This window comes from Cebus imitator, unplaced genomic scaffold, assembly GCF_001604975.1.
Source record: "Cebus imitator isolate Cc_AM_T3 unplaced genomic scaffold, Cebus_imitator-1.0 Scaffold68, whole genome shotgun sequence".
Taxonomy (NCBI): domain Eukaryota; kingdom Metazoa; phylum Chordata; class Mammalia; order Primates; family Cebidae; genus Cebus; species Cebus imitator.
Window position 1 is genome coordinate 10,977,532 of NW_016107383.1, and position 24,553 is coordinate 11,002,084.

Below are 24,553 nucleotides of genomic sequence, written 5' to 3' on the forward strand. Positions count from 1 at the left end.
GAGGCTGAGGCAGGAGAATTGCCTGAACTTAGGAGGCGGAGGTCGCGGTGAGCCAAGATCGCGCCATTGCACTCCAGCCTGGGTAACAAGAGCGAAACTCTGTCTCAAAAACAAAACAAAACAAAAACAAAACAAAACTCCAGCCATTCCCTTTGTTCTTTGCACACATGCAGGGGCTGCCCAGGTCTGAGTGTCCTGAATTGCAATTCTTGCACATTCCCAGATAAACTCTTTCTTAGAGATTGACCTCTCTATATATTGAACGACAGGTTCTCCACGCACTCACGGCTCTCCCTACCGCTCTCTCCACAGTACACAGGGCAGGGAAGCTGTGTCTGATCGCCTTTCGGACTCTGGGGACTGACACATAATAAGCGCTCATTAAGTGCTTGCGGAATCAGTGTAAACGTTCCGGCCCGAGGCAGCACAGCACCCCAGGTTTCTCCTCAGAGCAAGCGCACCTCGGTCCAGGGAGGGCGCAGGAGCTGGGACTGCTGCGGTGAACCGACTCCGACCCCGGTTACGGAGAGCGTCCCCGGCGACCCCAGCCCCACCCCCGCCCGAGCCGGCTCGTGCCCATCCCCACGCCCCCACCCCACACCACGCAACATCGCCCTAGCGTCTTTCAGGGCGTCGCCGCGCAGGCTGTGCCGCCTGCGATTGGCCAAACGCGGCATAGCGCCATCTCGGCCTACGCGCGGTGCGCGCCCTCATTGGCCGGCGGCGGCGGGAGCAGGGGCGGGGGGCGGGGCCGGCACGCGGGGCGCGCGGGACGGGAGGACTCGCGCCTGAGCCCCGCCCCCTGGCCCCTCGCTGGGCCAAGCCCGCCGGGGCGGCGGAGGCGCGTGGAACCCGGTGGCGAGCGGTGGCGCGCGGTGGTTACTCTGGTTGCTGCGGCCGCGCCGCGCTGGGGACGGCCGCCGCCCGCGAGGGATGCTAGTGAGGAGGCCGTGGGGAGCCGCCGTAGCCGTCTGAAGGAGGCCACCTGGAAACCGCCTTTCACCGGTGAGGAAGGGTAGTCGCGGCTGGCAGTTTCGGGGGCCGGCGAAGCGGGAGGCCGCTAAATCTTGAGGTTGAAGCTACGCTGCCCTGGAGCCGCACTCAAGTCCGAGGCCATCTTTTGTTGGAGAAGGCGGCGGCGCAGGCGTTTTCCCGGGGGTGGGCTGTGCAGCATCGCCGTCCGCGGAAAAAGAAGCCTCTGAACCCGCGTCGGCCCGCAGCCTCCGTGCCTTCCGGCCACTGCTCGCCATCGCTGTCGCCAGAGGCGAGGCCACGTTTCCCCCAGTGCCAGGGTGTTTCTGTAACCCTCCCTCCACCTCCATTCCCATCTGAAAGGGCACCTGCTGCTGGGAAAAGAAATAAATTACAACACGAAGAGCCAGCATCAGAATATCCCACCCCCAGCAACAGCCCCGGGAACCCCACCAAAAAAGAAAAAAGGGAAATCTGGATTTCCTGGGCGCGGAGGAGCGAGTCTGCTAGGGAGCTGTTACGGCAGGCAATTTTTAAATATTGCTTTCTACGTCCTATACAACTTGGATTCACATACTTTTTACACTAAGTTTATATGATTTTTAAAAACTGGTCTGATCGGACTTCTCGTCCTGGGACACTGTTTCCTGGAGTCTGGACGGCTCCCTGTGCTCCTCTTGATATCGCATTTTGGGGAGAACCTTAAACACACCCGAGAAGAGAATCTCCGCCTTGACTGGTGCCACCAAAGAAGCCTTGGAACCATGTGGACTTTTCTGGGCATTGCCACTTTCACCTATTTTTATAAGAAATGCGGAGACGTCATCACTTTGGCCAACAGGGAGCTCCTGTTGTGCATGCTGGTGTTCCTCTCGCTGGGCCTGGTGCTCTCCTACCGCTGTCGCCACCGAAACGGGGGCCTCCTTGGGCGCCAGCAGAGCGGCTCTCAGTTCGCCCTCTTCTCGGATATTCTCTCTGCCTTGCCTTTCATTGGCTTCTTCTGGGCCAAGTCCCCCACTGGATCAGAAAATAAGGAGCAGCTCGAGGCCAGGAGGGTAGGTTGATTTCAAAGCGGGCAGATGAATGAGTGTCTTATTTAGGAGTAGGATTGAGTTCGCTCAAATCTAAGTTTTATTTAAAGGGTTAAAGGTGGCAGGTTAGATGCTTGTATAAATTCTCATTTTTTTTTAAACTCTTTACTGTGCCTTGATTACTTACATCTTCGACTTTCTTAAGGATGAGTGAAAACATTTGTTTCATTTAGCATCGGTTGAACCTCAGATGGAGGTTGGATATTGATTTGATGATGAAAGATGGAACGAAATGTTAGAATTTCGTTTTGTTGAAGCACAACCACTTTCCATGATGAAAAAGTTCAAAAAAAAATTCTTGGGTAAGGATTTGTGCCTGAGGGATAAAGAAACGTGCTACGGTAAGTCCACTGCTTGTAAGAAGTGACAGTTGAAAGTGACAGAACAGATGGGAAAGCAGGCAGAAGGAAAATGCTCAAAAGGTCTCCTCCCCCGAATATTGAAGCATCGAGTAAATGCATGCAGTAATGTCCTAAAGCAAAGGCCAGGTCTTCAAATACTGGTGGAGTTCGGATTCCTGCAGAGAGAGCAGAGGCGGGCATTGGGAGATGAGAGGTAAGAGTTCTTTAGGCCAGATTATTTAGGGCTTGTTGGCCAGGAGTGTTTGGACTTTTTTCCCAAGAGTTCTTCCCAAGAGCACTGGAGGATTTTAAGCATGGGAGTAACGTTCTTTGATGTTTACTTTTTTTTTTTAATTTTTATTTTTTGAGACAAAAGTCTCACTCTGTCGCCCAGGCTGGAATGCAGTGGCGTGACCTCAGCTCACTGCAACCTCCACCTCACTGGTTTAAGCGATTCTCATGCCTCAGCCTCCCAAGTAGCTGGGATTACAGGTGCAGGCCACCACTCCAGGCTATTTTTTGTATTTTTATGGAGATAGGGTTTCACCATGTTGGCCAGGCTGGTCTCGAACTCCTGACCTCAAGTGATCCGCCGGCCTTGGTCTCCCAAAGTGCTGGGATTACAGACATGGGCCACCGTGCCAGACTTTTACTTTTTAAAAAGAACATTGCAGTTGCTATATGGAGAATGGGTTGTTGGGGTACAAGAATGGAAGCAGGGATATCAGACAAGAGACCATAGCAGCAGACTCAGACTTGCTTTTTAAATTTTTGTGCTACCATTTCTGAATGTGAGACCTTTGGCAAATTGCTTAATTTCTGGGAGAATCTGTTACCACTTCCATTAAATGGGAATGGCACCACCCTTTCTAGTAGTTAATACTAGTCTATAACTGCCTAATAAATAATAGTAGCTGTTAATATTAGTCTAGAGGTAGGATACATCTCTTAGGAGGAGCCTTAAGAGTAGTACTTAGTTCGGTGACATGGTGAATGGGTTTGAGGAATGGGAAAGGAGAGAGAGGGAATCCTTCCTGTTCAATTTGAACTCTTTCGTATTGTGATCTGAGATAATTTCCCTTAGTTACTAAGCTCTAGTTCAGGTGGCTGGAATGCTGTTCCTGTTTTCATGGTATGTAGAGAAAGTTTGGAGTAGGAAAACTGGGTTACCAGCAATCAATATTGGTTCCATTTTGTGAATGCCTCAGGATTTGTCTTTATTTTTTGTAGACCATGGAGTTGTTAGATTGTGATCTGTTGAATTCCCATTAGTGCTTCCTGTACTGACCAGGCTTTGCAAGGCTTGTTTTCCTCCAGAACTCTTTCAGGTTGCGTGCTTTTGTGTGTGTGTGTGTGTGTGTGTGTGTGTGTGTGTGTAAAACAGGAAAAACTTATGAAGAAGCACATTTTTGGTTAAGATGACAAAAGGGACTTGTCTTTCCCCCCTACAGTAATTTAAATAGAGTCAGTTCTGGCCATTAATAAATACTAATGGGAAGAGTAGAATATTGACACCTTCTTGTAGTAAAGGACAGAAAAGTATTTTTCTAAGATAAATTATTAAAAAAAAAAAAAAAGAAATAGACAAGTTCCCAGTCCATTGTAGAACTAAAAGAATGCTGGGTGGAAATTAGAATTGCAGAGTAAAATTATAAAGGATTTTAGGCTTCGCCTTCTTCCTTTTTGCCTGATTATTTTATAAAAATCCCTTCAAATGGCATTTAGTCTTACCTTAATCATTAAGGTCAGAGAACTCAAGGAAGGTGCTTCCTTGCAATTCTGTATCTGAAAATATATTCAAATACGTGAATCCACCTACCAAGAAGGAATACTTATTACAAAATTATTCATTTTAAAAAGTCAGTGTGCACTATATTCTCAGTGGGCATAAATCTCTCAAGGCAAGACTTTGCATCTTCTTATGATCAAAGTTGAAGTTTTGCTGTCAGTTCAGCCAGCAAATTTAACATTTTTCCTTGTTCCTTTTTTGGAGACCAACAGTTAGACTAGGATCTCTTAGAGTATCAGGATGGGGAAAAAGGAGGGAGAAGTTAAATATGTGCTTATAGGTTAAGGACCAAAATTGTAAACAAGTCAAATCCTAAGGGTCAGTGAGTTACTTGTTTTCTTGTAATTTTGTTTATTTAAATAATCTTCAATTAATAGATTGGTAGCCAGGATTTGACAATCTTTTTGTCATATAAAAGAGATATTAAGATAGATTTTTCAAATGGAAATCCAGAAGTAGAAAATACAGGTGAATAATGAAAATATCTAAGGATGAGTGGGGTGGCTCACGCCTGTAATCCCAGCACTCTGGGAGGCAAAGGTGGGCAGATCACCTGAGGTCGGGAGTTCGGGACCAGTCTGACCAACATGGAGAAACCCCATCTCTACTAAAAATACAAAATTAGCTGGGCGTGGTTGCTCATGCCTGTAATCCCAGCTACTTGGGAGGCTGAGGCAGGAGAATCGCTTGAACCCCAAAGGTGGAGGTTGTGGTAAGCCGAGATCATGCCATTGCACTCCAGCCTGGGCAATAAGAGTGAAACTCCATATCAAAAAAAGAAAAAGATGCTGAATAGTTTGTAACATGAAGTCAAATCAGAAGTTGTAAGTGATATGCATCGATACCTGGGATATATTTGAAGAATTTAGTTTTCAGCGATATAGTTTGTACTATAATAAGTCTTTGAAGCCCGTTATGAACATTTATTATATTTGGCCCCGTGTAGATTTCTAAATATGTCTGTATAACATTTTCTATATATCATATTTAGAAAACAATAAATATTTAATTTTATTGGGATATTACAACTTTTATTTAATGAATATTTTGATACTGATTTTTATATATTGTCTAGATTTTAAAATGTAATGGTTAGTTTGGTTTGATAATGTTTAGTATCTAGGTCTAACCCAGGATGCAGAAGTCCAATGTGTCTACATAGTAGTTGCATGATTTAAATTGAACAAATTTGAATATGTAATTTACCTTTTTTTTAAACAGTGCAGAAAAGGAACCAGTATTTCAGAAACAACCTTAGTAGGAGCAGCTACCTCTACATCAACATCTCAAAATGATCCGGAAGTTATCATCGTGGGAGCTGGCATACTTGGCTCTGCTTTGGCAGCAGTGCTTTCCAGAGATGGAAGAAAGGTGACAGTAATTGAGAGAGACTTAAAAGAGCCTGACAGAATAGTTGGAGAATTCCTGCAGCCGGGTGGTTATCAAGTTCTTAAAGACCTTGGTCTTGGAGGTAGGTTCATATTGATTTTTAGGAGAGTTATGTGGTGTAAGTAAACACTCTTCACTTAGACCATCCTATGACCAGTAAGAAAGTATTCCATTTTATTTTCATTTACAAAATTCTCTATACTCATTTACGAATAAATTTGCATGAAAATGAAAGCAAAGGATAAAATAAGCATTTAATAGTATGATTAGATGTGGATTAGACTTAATGAGATATAAGAAAATGGCCAAAAGATTGTAGTGGTCAAAATTAAGGACTGGAAAATCCTAGAATGAGGGCATTAAATTTTGTGAAAGGTGAAGGTAACTGTCATTGTAGAGGGTATATTGTATACTTGTTACAGTGTTACTACATAGACTCTTTAAGCACCATTCATGTATTCAGTCAGTGCTTTTTAAGCACTGGCTATTCATTTAGGAAATATTTGTTCATTGCCTACTTTGTGTGAGGAAAGGGTGGTGGGGTGGGATGGGGAAGGTGGGAGAGAGACGGAGAAGCAAGCTGTCTCCTGTCTCATTTTACAAGAGCACCAATCCTATCATGAGAGTCTACCCTCATGACCTGATCATCTCCTAAAGGCTTCATCGCCAAATATCATCACATTGGGGATTAGAGATTTAGCTTAGGAATTTTGGGAGGACACAAACATCCAGTCAATACCATATTTAAACATTTTATGTCACTGTTTTATTAAACATACTAGAGTCCACTTTTTCACTTGACATAAACATATTTCTCATACTGTTAACCATTCTTTATCATTATATTTTAAGCCCAAGCATAGTAGTTTTTCAGTTGACTTCATAATGTACTTCACTTTCCAAACTTAGATGAATGTTTACGTTATTTTCAGTAACCGTCTTTTAGGTAACACTATAGTGAACCTATTCTTGCATGTAACTTTAAAGATTATTAAATATTATGTCTTTAGGATGAATTTCTTACATGGATTTCCAAGATTAAGATTATTACATCAACGGATGCTAATTTCTTCATGGTTCTTGATAATTATTGTTATATTTTCTAAAATACATTAGTTCATAGTATCACCAGTAATATATAATTCATCAGCTTTGTCATAATCTTATCAGTGACTTTGATGGTGTCCTATTGTTTCAATTTTCACTTGATTTTTTTTATCGTTTGATCATTTTTCCTGATTTGTTCAGTTTCTTTATTGCTTTATATGAATCGTGTATACATGTTTTTGTCCATTACTATTGGGATCTTAATATTTTTCCAGTGTTTTTTAATGAGTAAACTTATATACATATTAATCTTTTGTTCTATTTGATAAATCTTTCCCAAAGTACTGTTTTAGTTTTTATTTTTAAAATGAAATTTTGAACTTTTTAATTTTCAGTTGGCACTTTAAAAATGTTACATTTTCTATAGAAATCTTTTTCTTTTCTAACTTCTTTTACTGCTTTAAATTTAAGAAAACAATTTTTACCTGAATCTCATGAATTCACTGTTTTGTTTGCTGCCATTTAAAGTATTTGATTTACTAAAAAGTTCTTTGCAGTTTGTCCTGAGTCAATTTTGATGGATAATATGTAATCATCAACAGTTGGGAAATAATTCTACTCTTTCATTTGGTTTGGAAAATCTGCTTTTTCATATATTCAGTCTTTATGTATAAGCTGGGGGTTTTTTTTAGTTTCCATGCTGGTTTTATTTTCTTTTTATTTCTTTTTTGGTGACAAATCTACATGTTCATACATTGAAAAAGTGTTCAGAAGTACTGAGTATGTTCCTATGCCTTTATGGCAGAACAGGTTTACACAGGAGAGGACTATGGTTTATTTCATGTTGCATTTTCTTTCTGAAGTGAAGTGGAATTACAGACCTAAAATAGTTATGTTGTTATCTTTAAATGATATTACAGATTTGCTAAGATTCTTATTGACCTCCGGAAGCATCAAGGTTTCTGAAATAGTTACATTAGGTTTGTTCAATTCTCCAGATTTGAAGACAGCGACTCATTTTTGATGTGTGTGTGTGTCCTCCTTGGTTCTTAGTTTACCTCTGGGTGTGTTAACAGAATTGATTGTTTTGAGCTGAATTGTTTTGCAGATACAGTAGAAGGTCTTGATGCCCAGGTTGTAAATGGCTACATGATTCATGATCAGGAAAGCAAATCAGAGGTTCAGATTCCTTTCCCCCTGTCAGAAAACAATCAAGTGCAGAGTGGAAGAGCTTTCCACCATGGAAGATTCATCATGAGTCTCCGGAAAGCAGCTATGGCAGAGCCCAAGTAAGACCACAGTTTCAAATATATAGTTAACTAAAGAATCAATACATTTCAATTTGACCTTGGTACAAATAAGATTTTATAAATTTTAATGAATTGTTTGGGCATAGCATAGAACATATGTATATTAAACTATCAGAAGAGTGTTAAGATAATTCAGTGCTTTTGTTAAGAATATCATATAGAGAATTTTCCTTTGATATAGAACTATGAAGAGTTCTCCTTTGACTAAGTGAAAATTATATAATTTTTATGTGATTGGAATTTAGAGGATATATTTGTAACTAAGGCATAAGTTCATTTGTGTACATTTTGGAGTTTGAGTTTGTGGTTATACTTTCTATTAAAAGTCAGGACATAACCTTGCAAGGAGAAATCTCTCTTTAATTCTCACTAAAGACCTAGTCTGACAGGACTGGCTTCTTCTCTTGATTATTAGCTTATATTTACCAGTAGCCTTTAAACACTGTAACTGAAGAAGTTTTAAGCGTGAGAACCCTTATGTGATTGACAGACTAAAATGTTGACAAAGCAAGTGAAGAAGTAAATGGACTTATTCTTAGGACTGAAGAGACTTGATACCATTGAAGAATATGTTCATTGTATGAAAATGGAAAAATACTCCCAAATATAAAGATTATCTTTCTGACTAGAAATAATTACTCTTAACAGTTTGGTGGATGCATTCTGACTGTGATCTTTCTGGCTAGAAATAATTGCTCTCTTTTTTTTTGAGACAGAGTCGTTCTGTTACCCAGCCTGGGGCGCAGTGGTGCAATCTCGGCTAACTGCAATTTCTGCTTTCCTGCCTCAGGCTCCCGAGTAGCTAGGATTAGATGCGCATGACACTACACCCGCCTAATTTTTTTGTATATTTAGTAGAGACAGGGTTTCACCATGTTGGCAAAGCTGGTCTCGAACTCCTGACCTCAAGAAATCTGCCCGCCTCAGCTTCCCAAAGTGCTGGGATTACAGGCGTGAGCCATCGTGCCTGGCCGAAATAATTACTCTAAACAGTTTGGTGGATGCATGCAAATTCTTGTTTTCCCCTTTGTGTATGAACGTATGAGGGTATGTAAAGTTTCTCTGCCTATATTTTATTTTTTAATGAATAAAGAAAAAAATCCAATGTTACTTTTTTAGATCCTTTAAAAATCATTACACTGGAGGTATGTATTGAATGTTGATTAATTAGAAAATAAAAACCACACATTGGACATGTGTTTGCACCCACATGCATGTCCAGTTTATATGGATAAACTAGAGATAAGGAGTTTATATTGAATTTAAATTGCTGAAATGTGCTGCTTTAGAAATGTTTTTTTTTTTTCTAATTCTTTAGTGCAAAGTTTATTGAAGGTGTTGTGTTACAGTTATTAGAGGAAGATGATGCTGTAATGGGAGTTCAGTACAAGGATAAAGAGACAGGAGATACCAAGGTAAGAAATACCAAATGTCGCCTCTTCCTAAGAGATGTTGTTTTTCCTTCTTTTTCACTTACTCCTTTTAAAAAAAAAGTAGGCTTACCAGTTTACAGGTTGAGTATCTCTTACCTGAAATGCTTGGAATCAGAAGTGTTTCAGATTTTGGATGTTTTTCAGATATTTGCATTATATTTACCAGTTGAACATCTCTAATCCGAAAATCTGAAATTTGAAATGATCCAATGAGCATTTTCTTTGTCACATTGCTGCTCAAAAAGCTTTGGCTTTCAGATTTTTGGATTAGAGACTCAGCCTGTGTTATTTATCAAATGGACTGAGTTCTTTCTAAGCCCTATGCAGCAGGATGGGTTTCAGATTGCAACAGTTGTTCTTTAGAGGACCTTAGAATGCTATACAAAAAACTTTTTAAACAAACTAATATGAATATTTTTTGAAACTGAGTAATACACATTAGCAGAGAAGCAGAGGTAGCAGGGGGAAGAAGGCAAGATTCAAAATAAATGATTCAGATAAAATGAGCCATTGTTTAACTCAGAAAGGCAACAGTAAGAGAATCTTTTTAAAAACAATTTATCCTTTTTTTAAAAAAAATTTATTGTAGTAGATGACATAATTCTGGACTGCTCCCTATAGGGTTACCACTTCTTAAAAAATGGACTCTAATGAGGGTGACTGGAATATTTTCTCGCTTATATTGTAGTATTATAAATACATGCAGTCATTTATACAAAAATTTTTCTAAGCCCTAGCTGCTGACTAAAAGCACTATATGAGATTAGAAAATTTTAGAGGCTGGACACGGTGGCTCATACCTGTAATCCCAGCACTTTGAGAGGTCGAGGCAGGTGGATCACAAGGTCAGGAGATCGAGACCATCCTGGCCAGCATGGTGAAACCCCATCTCTACTAAAAATACAAAAATTAGCCGGGCGTGGTGGTGGGTGCCTGTAATCCCAGCTACTTGGGAGGCTGAGGCAGGAGAATCACTTGAACCAGGGAATTGGAGGTTGCAGTGAACCAAGATCGTGCCACTGCACTCCAGCCTGGGCGACAACAATGAAACACAAAAAAAAAAAAAAAAAAAAAAAAAAAAAAAAAAAAAAAAAAAAAAAAAAAAAAAAAACCAGAAAATTTTAGAATGAAAGAATCTGGCTAGTCCTTGGAATTTGTAATGAGATTCACTGCTCTGTGTTACGTGCCTGCCTTGTATTTGTTTCCCCTGCTGTCTGTCAAAGTGGAGAGTAATCCCACATGGTTTGCACGGGAGGGCTACAAAGGGAGATGATCCCCAGGGACTCAGAGGAAGTGTCTAAACACTGCTCATGGGTGATCTGAAGCCATAACAGTTTCTTCAATACTGTTAACCTTCAACTATCCTCTATAATGCTATCTGATAATATATTTAAATCTCTTCATCACATTTTTAAAGAATGGCTTTTTTTTACTGTGTGTTTCTCACTACTAAACTGAGTAGTCTTTATCTCTGTTATAGGAACTCCATGCTCCATTGACTGTTGTTGCAGATGGGCTTTTCTCCAAGTTCAGGAAAAGCCTGATCTCCAATAAAGTTTCTGTATCGTCTCATTTTGTTGGCTTTCTTATGAAGGTACTATAGGAGTATATTATTGTAATTTCAATAAAAGCAACTTGAAACTTGAAAATTATTAAAACATTTTCTTTTTTTTTTTAGAATGCACCACAGTTTAAAGCAAATCATGCTGAACTTATTTTAGCTAACCCAAGCCCAGTTCTCATCTACCAGATTTCATCCAGTGAAACTCGAGTACTTGTTGACGTTAGAGGAGAAATGCCAAGGAATTTAAGAGAATACATGGTTGAAAATATTTACCCACAAGTACCTGGTAAGAAATAGCATCTTCAGTTCTTACAAAAGCTGTGTCTAATATAGGCCAGAGATAAGACGTCAGGTGAAACATTCATCCAGTTAACCAGATATGCTGGAACTGAACTGTTTAAACTAGTACATAAAAAAAAAACAAACTCCAAATTAAAAAAAAAAGTTTTGGCTGGACGCCAGTGGCTCATACCTGTAATCCCAGCACTTTGGGAAGCTGAAGTGGGCAGATCACCTGAGGTTGGGAGTTGAACACCAGCCTGATGAACATGGAGAAATCCAGTCTCTACTAAAAATACAAAATTAGCCGAGTGTGGTGGTGCTACCTGTAATCCCAGCTACTCAGGAGTCTAAGGCAGGAGAATTGCCTGAACCCAGAAGGTAGAGGTTGCAGTGAGGTGAGATTGTGCCATTGCACTCCAGTCTGGGCAACAAGCATAAAACTCCATTGCACTCTAGCCTGGGCAAGAAGAGCGAAACTCCATTTAAAAAAAAAAAAAAAAAAAAGTTTCAGTATGTTTTTATCATTTAATAGCATAGTTTTTAGAATAATTCATGGCATATATGGTATTTTTTAAGGTAGTCTGTACAAGAATCTGTCTCTAAATTCTTTAAATGTCTCTAATTCCTAAATGTACTTGGATTTTGTAGTAATGATAGCCAAACATAATTTCATTTAATCTATGTAACCACTCTGTGAGGTAGGCATTGTCATTATTTGCGTTTTACAGATGGGAGAACTAAGGTTTAGAGAGATGAGTTAGTTCCTCCAACTATAAACTATTAGTAGTGGCAGAGCCAAGGTTGGTATCAGGTCTGCCTGGCTCATACGTGCCTGTTTGAACAGACATGTCCTGTCCAAAGAACATGAGAATTGTAAGGAATCTTTAGGGTCATATTAGTTTTGAGTTGAATACAAAGGCTTCATGAGATTTAGATAGCTTTGTAAAAATATTTATTTTTATGGTACTAGTTTGTATGATCTTTTTTTTTTTTTTGAGAGTGGGAAGATGTAGGAAAGAAATGTAAAAAAAAATTAAGAATTTTGATAAAATTGAAGGAAAACCCTGATTGTCAATTACAATATATTAGAGTTATAAGAAACTATTTTTGGTATGAGTACATTTTGTTTAAATAGTCTGTTTTTTTCAAGTTATTTTTTAAACTAAGTAACCATTTTAATAACAAATTATTAACAGAAATGAAATGGAGTGGGCAAGCTTAGATTTTAAATAATGACATTTTCAACATATGTACATGGAAACCTATCAATAAATTTTCATTTAGTTAAGCCACTTTTGAAGCTTTCAGATGGGGAAATTATGAAAAGAGTTGTCCATTACCTGATATTTTTAGCTTTTTTTTTTTTTTTTTTTTTTAAGTGTGGTGTTTTGTTTTGTTTTTTTTTTCCCAATCCAGGGGTTAACTGGAGTACACTGCCCTGAAATTATGGAGAGAAACCATTGGTAGGTTTATATTAATATTAGATTACCAAGATTCTACTCCTTATATGAGTGGAATAATTTTCAACATAGGCTTCTGCTCCCCTCTTCCCAGATTACACTGGGAATTGTATGACAGTTCATTTTCTATATAAGAGGCACAGAAATTTAAAGCTTGCTTGGAGGTATCTCAGAGGTGAGCTCATCTAACCATTTCATTTTTATAAATGAAGAAGTTAAAGCTCAGAGAGGTAGGGCTGGCCTGTGCTGCTAAATCTAATTCTTTTTCTAGTGTACATACCCCCCTGCTGTTTGTGCATTGGTAGTATATTTCATCTGATTATTACCAGAATATATTGATTATAATACATTAAATATTAAATATGATAGTAGTCTGTTAACATTTGGAAGAAAGGTGGGTGGTTTTCTCCGTTTCATTTCATCTGATTTTGCCTCATTCTTCATTCAGTTGTATGTATATTTGTATTAACTTTTTCTTAGATTCCTTAGTCATTCCTTAGCATTAATAACTAAGTGCTTAATGAATAATTTTATTAATAAAATAATCAGTTCTTGATCTATCACAAAAGATATATGAAATAACCATAACAGATGTATCGTAGGCATTTGTTTATACTTGATAAGAAAATATGTGATAACTTAAAATTGAAGTGTTACAACCCATTTGTTTGGGTGGTTGGGATTTATTGCAGATCACCTGAAAAAACCATTCTTAGAAGCGACTGAGGGTTCTCGTCTGAGGTCCATGCCAGCAAGCTTCCTTCCTCCTTCACCAGTGAACAAACGAGGTATTATTTTTTTGGGCTTATTTTAAAAAGGAGTCAGTATTCCAAATGATAAATATATAGTTAAATTTATACTGTTAGGAATAACATCTGGAACAGTTTGTTATTGTGGATTACTGCATTATTAATGCCAAAATTAGTTTTATGATCTATTTAGTTATTGAGTGTATAGAAGTACTGTGCTAGTCAGGGAAACAACAGTTAAAAAACTGACCTTGACCTAGAGAAGGCAATTTTCTATTTAGGAATGTAGACAAATAATTTTACAGCACTGTTGATAAATTCTGTAATAAAATCCACAGATTCAGTGTCAAGGAGTGTGCAAAGCAGGGAGGGAAGCTTGTGAAGTGGGAGGGGTAGTTAGGGAGGACATTGCTCAGGAACGGTGGAAACAAAGGACCTTGGACCTGGAGGATGCATGGGAGTTCATGGTGGACAGTAAGATTAGAAACTTCTGAATAGATGGAATAACACTGCCAAGGGATGAGAAGTGGTGGTACTTGCAAGGAACTCAAGCAGTTTCCTATGGCTGGAGCATAGGGTGGGTGTCACAGTGGTAGATAGATAGAATATATGTTTAACAGTTAATCTTAGAGACAGTGGAAAGTCATTCAAAGTTTTTTATTGAGATGTTTTCACAAATCATTCCGTTTGCTCATTTAAAATGTACAGTTCAGTGATTTTTTAAAATATATTCACAGGTGTGCGCATCACCACCACAATCAAATTTAGAACATTTTTATCATGCCCAAACGAAACTCCATACTCATTGGTATTCACTCTTCATTTCCTCCTAACACTCAGCCCTAAGCTACCCCCTGATTAACTTTCTGTGTCTAGATTTGCCTGTTCAGGATGTGTCCTAAAGAAATTGTACAATATGTGGCCCTTTGTAACTGGCTTTTCATTTAGCACAGTATTTTTGAGATTCATTCATGTTGTAGTATGTTTCAGTCCTTCATTTGTTTTTATGGCCAAATAATCTTCCATTGTATGGCTGTATTACATTTTGTTTAGCCATTCATCAATTGATAGACATTTGGGTTGTTTCTACTTTTTGGTTATCAAAAGCAATCCTTCTATGAACATCTGTGTATGAGTTTTTGTGTGGACATATTTTCATTTTTCTTGGGTATATACCCAAGAGTGTTATTGCTGGATTGTATAGTAATGCATGTTTAACTTTTTGAGGAACTGCTAGACTTGTTTTCCAAAATAGCTGTCCCATTTTACATTCCCTTCAGCAGTGTGAGTTCTAATTTCTCCACATCCTTGTCAGTGAACACTTGTATTATTATCTGTGCATGGCCATCCTAGTAGCTGTGAACTAGGCCTTTTATCATTGTGCTTTTGATTTGCATTTCTCATATATAATGATGTTGAACATCTCTTCGTATGCTTATAGTCGATTTGTTGTTTGGAGAAATGTGTATTTAGACTTTGCATATTTTTTAAAATTGGGCAGATTTAAATATTATTTATTGTTGAGTTCCAAGAGTCCTTTATATAATTTAGATACAAGTCCCTTATTAGATATGTGATTTGCAAAACTGTTCCCATTCTGTGTGTTTTCTTTCCACTCTTCTTGATGGTTTCCATTAAAGCACAAATGTTTTTAATTTTCATGTTTATTTTTTCTTTTGTTGCTTATGCTTTTGATGTCATATTAAAGAAGGCTTTGCTCAATCTAAAGTCAAAAAGATTTACTCCTATATATTTTTTTTATTTTTGAGACAGTTTCACTCTTTTTGCCCAGGCTGGAGTGCAATGGCGCGATCTCAGCTCACTGAAACCTCCGCCTCCGGGGTTCAAGCGATTCTCCTGCCTCAGCCTCCGAAGTAGCTGGGATTACAGGTGCCTGCCACCACGCCCAGCTAATTTTTGTATTTTTAGTAGATGAGGTTTCACCATGTTGGCCAGGCTGGTCTAGAACTCCTGACCTCAGGTGATCCATCCGCCTCGGCCTCCCATAGTGCTGGGATTACAGGCGTGAGCCACCATGCCCAGCCCATTACTCCTATATTTTCTTCTAAGAGTTTTATAGTTTTACCTCTTACATTAAGGTCTTTGATCCATTTTGAGTTGTGTTATGTTGTGAGGAAGGGGTCCAACTTGATTTGTGTGTGGATATTCAGTTGTCCCAGTACCATTTGTTGAAAAGACCATTTGTTCCCCAGTGAATTGTCTTGTCATTTTTGTCAAAATTCCCTTGACTGAAATGTAAGGATTTCTTTCAACGATTGTTTGTAGTTTCAGAGTATAAGTTTTACATTTCTTTTGTTACATTTATTCCTAAGTATTTTACTCCTTTTGATACTGTTGTAAATGGAATTTTCTTAATTTCATTTTAAGATTGCTCATTGCTAGTGTACAGGAATACAATTGATTTTTGCATATTTATTTTGTATCTTAAATCTTGCAGAGTAATTTATTATTACAGTAGTTCATTGAAAAGTTTTAAATGAGGCAGTGGCATGATTAGACTTCTATTTCAGGAATATACTCTGACATTTTTGTGGAGAATGATTTGGAGGAAAGTCCAGACTAAAACATATACTAAGATTATTTAATTATTCTATGTCAGTGATGATAAAGGGCTAGAACTAGGGTTGTAAAATGAAAGGTAGTGAATATATTTGGGTAATAACCTAGGATGTAGAATGTACAAAACATGGTAATGAATTGGATATTGTAATGAGAGAGTGAAATATCTTGATGTAAATTCCAAGTTTCTGGCCTAGATAGTTTTGCCAGCCATTTGCTGACATAGGAATAGGGAAAGTAGTTAATTAATTGGGTTTTCTTTCCATTTTCTTAGTTTGTTTTAAAGGTTCGTTGATTTTATCTTTTCAAAGAACCAACTTTTCATTTTGTTATCTTTTGTATTTTTTTTGGCTCTGATCTTTATTATTTTCTACTAATTTGGAGTTTGGTTTGCTCTGGTTTTTCTAGTTAAGATGCACTGTTAAATTGTTTATTTGAAGTTTTCCTGCTTTTTTGATGTAGGCACTTACTGCTGTAAACTTTCCTTTTAAGTATAGCTTTTGCTGTATCTCATACGTTTTGTACATTGTATTTCCATTTTTATTTATTTCAAGAAATTTTTATAATTACCTCTTAATTTCTTCATTGACCCCACTGGTCATTCAGGAGCATATGGTTTAATTTCCATGTGTTTGTATAGTTTCCAAAGTTCCTCATATTACTGATTTCTAGTTTTATTCCATTGTGGCCAAAGAAGATACTTGATATTTCAATTTTTTAAAAAATGTTTTAAACCTTGTTTTGTGGCCTACCCATGATCTATGCTTGAGAATGATCCATTTGCTGAGGAGAACAATGTGTATTCTGCAGTTGTTGGATGAAATGTTTTGGAGTTAGGTTTGTTTGACCTATAGTGCAGATTAAGTCTGATGTTTCTTTGTTATCTGTCTGGATGATATATTCAGTGCTCAAGTGGGGCGTTGAAGTCTCCACCCATGATGTATTGGGGTCTATCCTTCTCCTTAGCTCTAATAATTGCTTTACATACCTGGGTGCTCTGGTAATTCGGTGCATATATATTTACAATTGTTTCATCCTCTTGCTGAATTGACCCCTTTATCATTATATAATGACCTTCTTTGCCTCTTTTTATAGTTTTTGTCTTGAAATCTATTTTATCTGATGTAAGTATCACCACTGCTCTTTTTTGGTTTCCATTTGCATGGAATATCTTTTCCATCCCTTCATTTTCAGTCTCTGTGTGTCTTTATAGGTGAAGTGTGTTTCTTGTAGGCAACAGATCATTGGTTCTTTTTTTTCAGTCCATTCAGCCACTTTATGCCTTTGAGTGGAGAGTTCAGTCCACCTACATTCAGTGTTGTTGTTGGTAAGTACGTATGTCTGCCATTTTGTTACTTATTTTCTGGTTGTTTTGCTGTCTTCTCTTCCTTCCCGTTTCCTTTTTTTGAAGGTAATTTTCTCTGGTGGTATGTTTTAATTTCTAGCTCTTTATTTTTTTTGTGTATCTCTTGTAGGCTTTTGATATGAAATTATGAAACTTGCAGATCACATCTTATAACCTATTATTTTTAAACTGATGACAACTGATTCCAAAAATAAGCAAGCAAACTAATAAAAACTCTACACTTAAACTTTATCCCCCTTGCTTTTTAACTTTTTTGAGTTTTGTACCTTCATGTACATCTTATTGCTCATTAATGTCCTTTTCTTTGAGATTGGAGAACTCATTTCAGCATTTCTTGTGGGAAAGGTCTGGTGTTGATGAAGTCCCTTGGCTTTTGTTTGTCTGGGAAAGTCTTTATTTCTCCTTCATGTTTGAAGGATATTTTCACTGCATAAACTATTCTAGGATAACAGTTCTTTTCCTTCAGCACTTTCAGCATGTCATGCCACACTCTCCTGGCCTATAAGATTCCCACTAAGTCTGCTGCCAGACATGCTAGAGCCCCATTGTTTATGGTTTATCTTGCTGCTTTAAGGATCTTCTGTTTATCCTTGACCTTTGGGAGTTTGATTATTTAATGTCTTGAGCTAGTCCTGTTTGGATTAAGTCAATCACTAATCCTTGCTTGGTGTTCTATAGCTTTCTTGTGCTTGAATATGGGTATCTTTCTCTAGATTTGGGAAGTTCTGTTATTTTTTCTTTGAATAAACTTTCTATCCTGATCTTTCTCTCTATGCCTTCTTAAAGGCCAAGAACTCAGATTTGCTCTTTTGAAGCTGTATCTAGATCTTGTAGGTGTATCTCATTCCTGATTATTCTTTTTTCTATTGTCTCCTCTGTGTATTTTCAAATAGCCAGTTTTCGAGCTTACTAATTCTTCTGCAGAACTCAACAGTTCTGCTGTTGAGATTCTGCTATGTTTTTCAGGATGTTAATTGAATTTTTTATCTCCAGAATTTCTGCTTGATTCTTTTTAATTATTTCGATTGTTTTGTTAAATTTATCTGATAGCATTCTGAGTTCCTTCTCTGTGTTGTCTTGAATTTTGTTGAGCTTCTTCAAAATGGCTATTTTGAATTCCCTGAAAGCTCACATCTGTTACTCTGGGATTGGTCACTGGTGCCTTATTATAGTTAATTTAGTGAGTCCATGTTTTCCTGGAAGGTCTTGATGTCTGTGCATGTTCATCAATATCTGGGCATTGGTGAGTTAGGTGTTTATTGTGGTCTTCTCAGTCTGGGCTTGTTTGTACCCATCCTTCTTGGGAAGACTTTCTAAGTATTCAAACGGAAGTGAGTGTTGTGATCTAAGTCCTTGGTCACTGCTGCCGTATCGGCATTACGGGGCACCCCAAGCCCAGTAATGTTGTGACCCTTGCAGACTCGCAGAGGTACTGCCTTGGTGGTCTTGGGTAATATCCATGAGAATTCCCTGGATTGCCAAGAAAAGAACTCTTGATTCTCTTCCCTTACTTTCCCCCAGACAAATAGAGTCTGTCTTTCCCTGCTGAGCTGCGTGGAGCTAGGGGAGGGGTGACACAAATATGCCTGTGGCCACCACCACAGGGACTGTGCTGAGGCAGACCTGAAGCCAGTGCAGCACTGGGTGTCGCCCAAGGCCTGTGCCGATAACTGCCTGGTTACCGCTGATGTTCCCTCAAGACTCAAAGGCTCTACAGTCAGCATGAATCCAGCCAGGCTTGTGTCCTTCCCTTGAGGGCAGAGAGCTCCTGCAGGCCCCGAACTGGTCCAGAAAGGCTGTCTGGGAGCCAGGGCCTGGAGTTGGGAACCTTAGGAATCTGCTTGGTGCTCTATTCTACTGCAGCTGAGCTGGCACCCAGACCTCAAGACATGGTCCTTCCCACTCTTCCCTGTCCTTTCCTCAAGCAGAAGGAGCCTCTCCCTGTACTGCCTGGCTTCCACTGATGTTCTCCAAGCTCAAGGGCTCTTCAGTCAGCTTGTGGTGAACGCTCCTAGACCTGGGTCTCTTCCTTCAGGACAGTGGGCTCCCTCGCCCAGGATGGGTCCAAAAATGCTATCCGTGTGCCAAGACCTGGAATCAGGGACCCCAGGAGCCCACTTGGTGCACTGGCCAAGCTGGTACCTAAGCTGATTTTTGGTTCTTACGAAGGTGCTTTCCTGTGTGGAGAGTTGTTCATTTTGGCATTCCTGTGTGGGAGGGGGATGATCGCTAGAGGACTTGCTTTTTATGCCTGATACCTGTAGATTCTTTTTATTTTCTTCATATTTTAATTTTAAAGAGGCCTTATAACTGTATTGACATTGGACTGATCATTAGGTTTGTATATGAATTTCATGAGGGCAGAGACCACACTCCTTTTATTATTGTATCCTTAGTGCCTGGCCACCTATTAGGCACCCAATATTGATTCAAACAACTCTTGAATTTTTGCCTCAGCAAATTTTAATCATTATTTGTTTCTGTGTACTTTCACATTTTTCTTACTATTAGCTTACATCAGTAATCTTTATACATCAAGTAGTCATTTTTTTCTTCGTCTCAAAGGACGCTCTAAGATAAAAGTCTTCATTACCCGTCTTCACAGGTGTTCTTCTTTTGGGAGACGCATATAATATGAGGCATCCACTTACTGGTGGAGGAATGACTGTTGCATTTAAAGATATAAAACTATGGAGGAAACTGCTAAAGGGTATCCCTGACCTTTATGATGATGCAGCTGTTTTCGAGGTAAGATCAATTATTTTGATAAAAATGTCGCAAAATGGATTTATTTCTGGGGGTTAAGAGCATTGGGGCTCTGATGGGGAGATCTGTACCAGGGAACCTGATGCTTTGTAATAGCTCTTAGGCATCTTGCTTAGGCTTAAAGAACCTGACTTGTAACCTGCGAATCTTAGAGAATTTCTAAATTTGAATATTATGTAACACTGGATTGCAATGAGCCACTTGGCTCATAGTGGTTGTAAATTTAGCTTCAATGTCATATAACCCATTGCTCTGAAGGTGATTTTTTTGTAAATGATAAACATAAGGCAATATTACTTGTTGATAGTACTTAGGATAAATATCAGTTTGAGGAGGTTATAAATATCAGTTTGTGCTTTTTTATCCTTACTATTTAATAAATGAGCTTTTCTTTTTTAGGCCAAAAAATCATTTTACTGGGCAAGAAAAACATCTCATTCCTTTGTCGTAAATATCCTTGCTCAGGCTCTTTATGAATTATTTTCTGCCACAGATGGTAAGTATAGATGCTTTTTAGTGAATATTACTCAATTGCAGATTTTTAGCATAGGAAAGGAATAAAAAAGTTAGTGATTAGTCCAAAAATCAAAATGTTACCTGAGTTTGCTAACTCCCAAGTTGGTAGCTTCTGTTTTTTTTTTGAGACGGAGTTTTGTTCTTGTTGCCCACGCTGGAGTGCAGTGGCATGATCTCAGCTCACCACAATCTCCGCCTCCGTGATTCTTCTGCCTCAGCCTCCCGAGTAGCTGGAATTACAGGCATGCACCACCGTGCCCCACTAATTTTGTATTTTTAGTAGAGATGGGGTTTCTCCATGTTGGTCAGGCTGGTCTCGAGCTCCCAACCTCAAGTGATCCACCTGCCTCGGCCTCCCAAAGTGCTGGGATTACGGGTGTGAGAGCCACGGCACCTGGTCAGTTGGTAGTTTTTTAAAAAATTCCATTTTGAGCAATAGTTTTGGTTTTAGTTTGGAAGGCAAACTTGAGTTTTAGTTTGGAAGGCAGTAGAATTTCCTTAGACAACATTAATAGCGATGCCTCAGTAACATATTTGTAATTTTGAATTCATCTGGTCCAGATGAGATCATGCGTTTCACCCCACACACAAGATCGTGATGGAAGGTGTTTTTTGCCATGTATTAGAAGGCAATATAGTCCTTTTTCTTCCTGAACACTCGTTTCAATTTCTTTTTATAGTAGTTTATAAAATGAATACAAGCTGTTAATCTTATCCCTGTTAAAAAGCACAAATAACAGAATGCATTCACCCTTTACTTATTTGAAATATTTTTGTGCTTTTGTTTCTGTTTGCATATTATAGAGAGGTCATGGTCAATGTATATATTACAGAAAACACAACTTAGCAGAAGCAGTGTGAGAAAAAGAGGAAAAGAGGCCAGCTGAAGTGACTCAATGCCTGTAATCCCAGCACTTTGAGAGGCCAAGGCAGGAGGATCACCTAAAGCCAGGAGTTTCACACCAGTCTAGACAATAAAGCAAGACCCCATCTCTACAAAAAATTAAAAGATTAGCAAGGCATGGTGGCATGTGCCCATAGTCCCAGCTATTTGGGAGGCAGACGTGGGAGGATCACTTAGGGCCAGGAGTTTGAGGCCACAGTGAGCTAATGGAGTGAGCTATATACAGTAAGCAGTATGAAGTGCTACTGCACTCAGCCTGGGCAACAGAGTGAGACTCCATCTTCTCAGACAAAAAATAAGCAACTGTGCCACCTCCTTCCATAGCAGTCTACACATCAGTTTAGCAGTAGGTTAATGAAACTAGGCTTTTCAGTGTTCAAAAATAAATCTGACTCAAATCCCATTACTCTAGTATATTTGCAACATAGCTATTTGTATGATCTGGCTGAGGCCCTAGTGATCAGTGCTGTGGTCATAATTACAAAAGATGATACAATAAAATGCTCTGTGTTGCCTCTATAACCATCAACTCTTCCTAAGGAAAAGAAAACAAAAACCCACCAACCTCACTACTTGTGATTTTCCAAGCAAATTTTTCTTGCTGAATTGGCACTGAAGTTAAAATGTTTGGTTGGGCAAATGAAAGTAACTAAGTTTAGAGTTTTGGGCAAATAAAAAGAACTAAGTTTAGAGTTTTTCTGAGCTCTTCTAAGTTTTTCTAACTTCTGAATTCTTACATCATGGATTTGAATCTACCAACAAAACAACATTTTTTAAAAGTTAACAAGATTGGAGGAGGAAAGACCTTTATTAGAGCAAAAGTTTACCTATTTCGTTCTTTACTTTTTAAAATCTGTTTTAAAGAAAAATCTAGGCATACCTGAATTGAACGTTGATTCTAAACGGTTAAAAAGGTTATTGATGATTATACTATGTTGTGAGGTTCTTATGAGTTACTTTGAAAGGTATTTAAAACTTTGTAGAATTATTATTGATTGCTACTCATGGCTTTTCTTTTTTACTTGATAATTTATTGCTTAGTTAGAGATAATGGGTTGGGCATCTTAGAGACTGGGAATTTGGTTTCTAGAATTGTTTTTTTATAATAAAAATAGCTTTCAAAGTATTTTGCATCACTTAAAGAATTAACAACAAAATCAAGGAAGTACCTTTTAAACAGCTCTTCCAAGACCTAAATATTAGTAATATATTTAACAGAAATATATTGTTATAGAAATGTTATTATATTCTGTTAGAATATAATAATATATTTCTATGATAAATTTTACAGAAATGTATCATTATATTCTAACAGAAAAAAGTTTGATATTTGTATTACTCTCCATAATGCTGATTTAAAAGAAGTCCTGGTTGTTGAAATTCTAGGACTAGATATTTAAAAATTATCTGCAAGATGTATTTCTCATTTTTTCTGACATATCATTAGCACCTACGTTAAGTGTGTACACATATTTGATTATTTTTACAATTTTATTTTAGATTCCCTGCATCAACTAAGAAAAGCCTGTTTTCTTTATTTCAAACTTGGTGGCGAATGTGTTGCGGGTCCTGTTGGGCTGCTTTCTGTGTAAGTTGTGATGGCATAGAGGATACAGATCTGCCAGATTTTCTGTTCAGTTGATGAATTACTGCAAATCTTTCTTCCTTATGCATTTTGTCATTTTATTATCTTTTAGTATCCCGATGAGAAGGTAGCCCAAAGAAATGAAGAAAGGCAATATTTAGTACTGTTTTCTTTCTAGGGAACAGCAGTTAAAGGTGGTGGTAGAGGAAGCTATAACCCTTGATTAAAATAGAAGCTTGTTTTTTTGCCTATGGATTTATCCATATGTTCTGATCTGTGGGAGGCAGGAATAATTGAAATTTCTTAATTTAAAAATTAGTTTCATTGAAGTACAGGGACTTACACACCCAGTATTACTTCTGGCAGTACAGACATATGTGGAACTGTTCTTGGAAAGTCTACAAAGTGAAATCATTTGAGTTATTTCTCATCTGCAAAGTGATCCTTTGAGTAATTTCTCATTGATCTATAATCTGAACATCAATACTGATATTTTTAAAAGCCCTACACCCCAACAGACCAGGCCATCCAGGTATTTCAGCATGGCATCTCAGGATGAGTAAAGAAAACAGCTAAAAATATATGACTTACATAAATTGGAGTTACAGGAGTTACTAGCTTCCCTGAAAGGATATATTCTTTTTTTCTTTCTTTTTTTTTTTTTTTTAAAAGGATTTGCTCCTGCCATCATACTTAACTTTTAGACATAAGTTTGTGAAGTCCTCTAAAATGTAAAACATTTGATACAGAATTATGGTGCTTGGGTAAAAAATAAGTAGGATGTTTGTTGAGCTTTATAGATGATATGTAATTGGAACCTTTGGAGTAAATTTTCGTTTTGGACTCTTACCAGTATGCATTTTTTTCCATTACAGATTGTCTCCTAACCCTCTAGTCTTAATTGGACACTTCTTTGCTGTTGCAGTATATGCCATATATTTTTGCTTTAAGTCAGAACCTTGGATTACAAAACCTCGAGCCCTTCTCAGTAGTGGTGCTGTATTGTACAAAGCTTGTTCTGTAATATTTCCTCTCATTTACTCAGAAATGAAGTATTATGGTTCATTAAGCTTAAAGGAGAACCATTTGTGAATGAATATTTGGAACTTACCAAGTCCTAAGAGACTTTTGGAAGAGGATGTATATAGCCTAGTACCATATACTTCTAAAGTGGAAACTCTTGGACCAAGATGGGGATTAATTTGTTTTTGAATTTTTTTTGTATATAAATTATGTAAATACATGCTTTAATTTGCAATTTAAAATGAAGGGTAAAATAAGTTAGATATTGAAAAGAAATGATTGTTACCATAAATTAGTGCTAATACTGAGGAACTACAGTTTTTCTTTTGAATTTAGTATCTGAGATGAGTTGTTGGGAAATGCAAATAAAATGAAGGATGCACTTT

The 24,553-nt window shown here is 38.0% G+C and overlaps 1 protein-coding gene across 1 annotated transcript; it reads left to right on the forward strand.

The window, feature by feature from the left end:
* The first annotated feature begins 838 nt into the window (after nucleotides 1-838).
* Nucleotides 839-24,553, forward strand: SQLE (squalene epoxidase). The gene is made up of 11 exons (XM_017530769.2): nucleotides 839-2,027; nucleotides 5,415-5,664; nucleotides 7,738-7,918; nucleotides 9,258-9,354; nucleotides 10,853-10,966; nucleotides 11,051-11,222; nucleotides 13,371-13,466; nucleotides 19,979-20,121; nucleotides 20,539-20,635; nucleotides 23,060-23,147; nucleotides 24,020-24,553. Exons 1-11 carry the CDS (start codon nucleotides 1,737-1,739, stop codon nucleotides 24,234-24,236), a joined length of 1,746 nt encoding a protein of 581 aa, XP_017386258.1. The 5' UTR covers nucleotides 839-1,736; the 3' UTR covers nucleotides 24,237-24,553.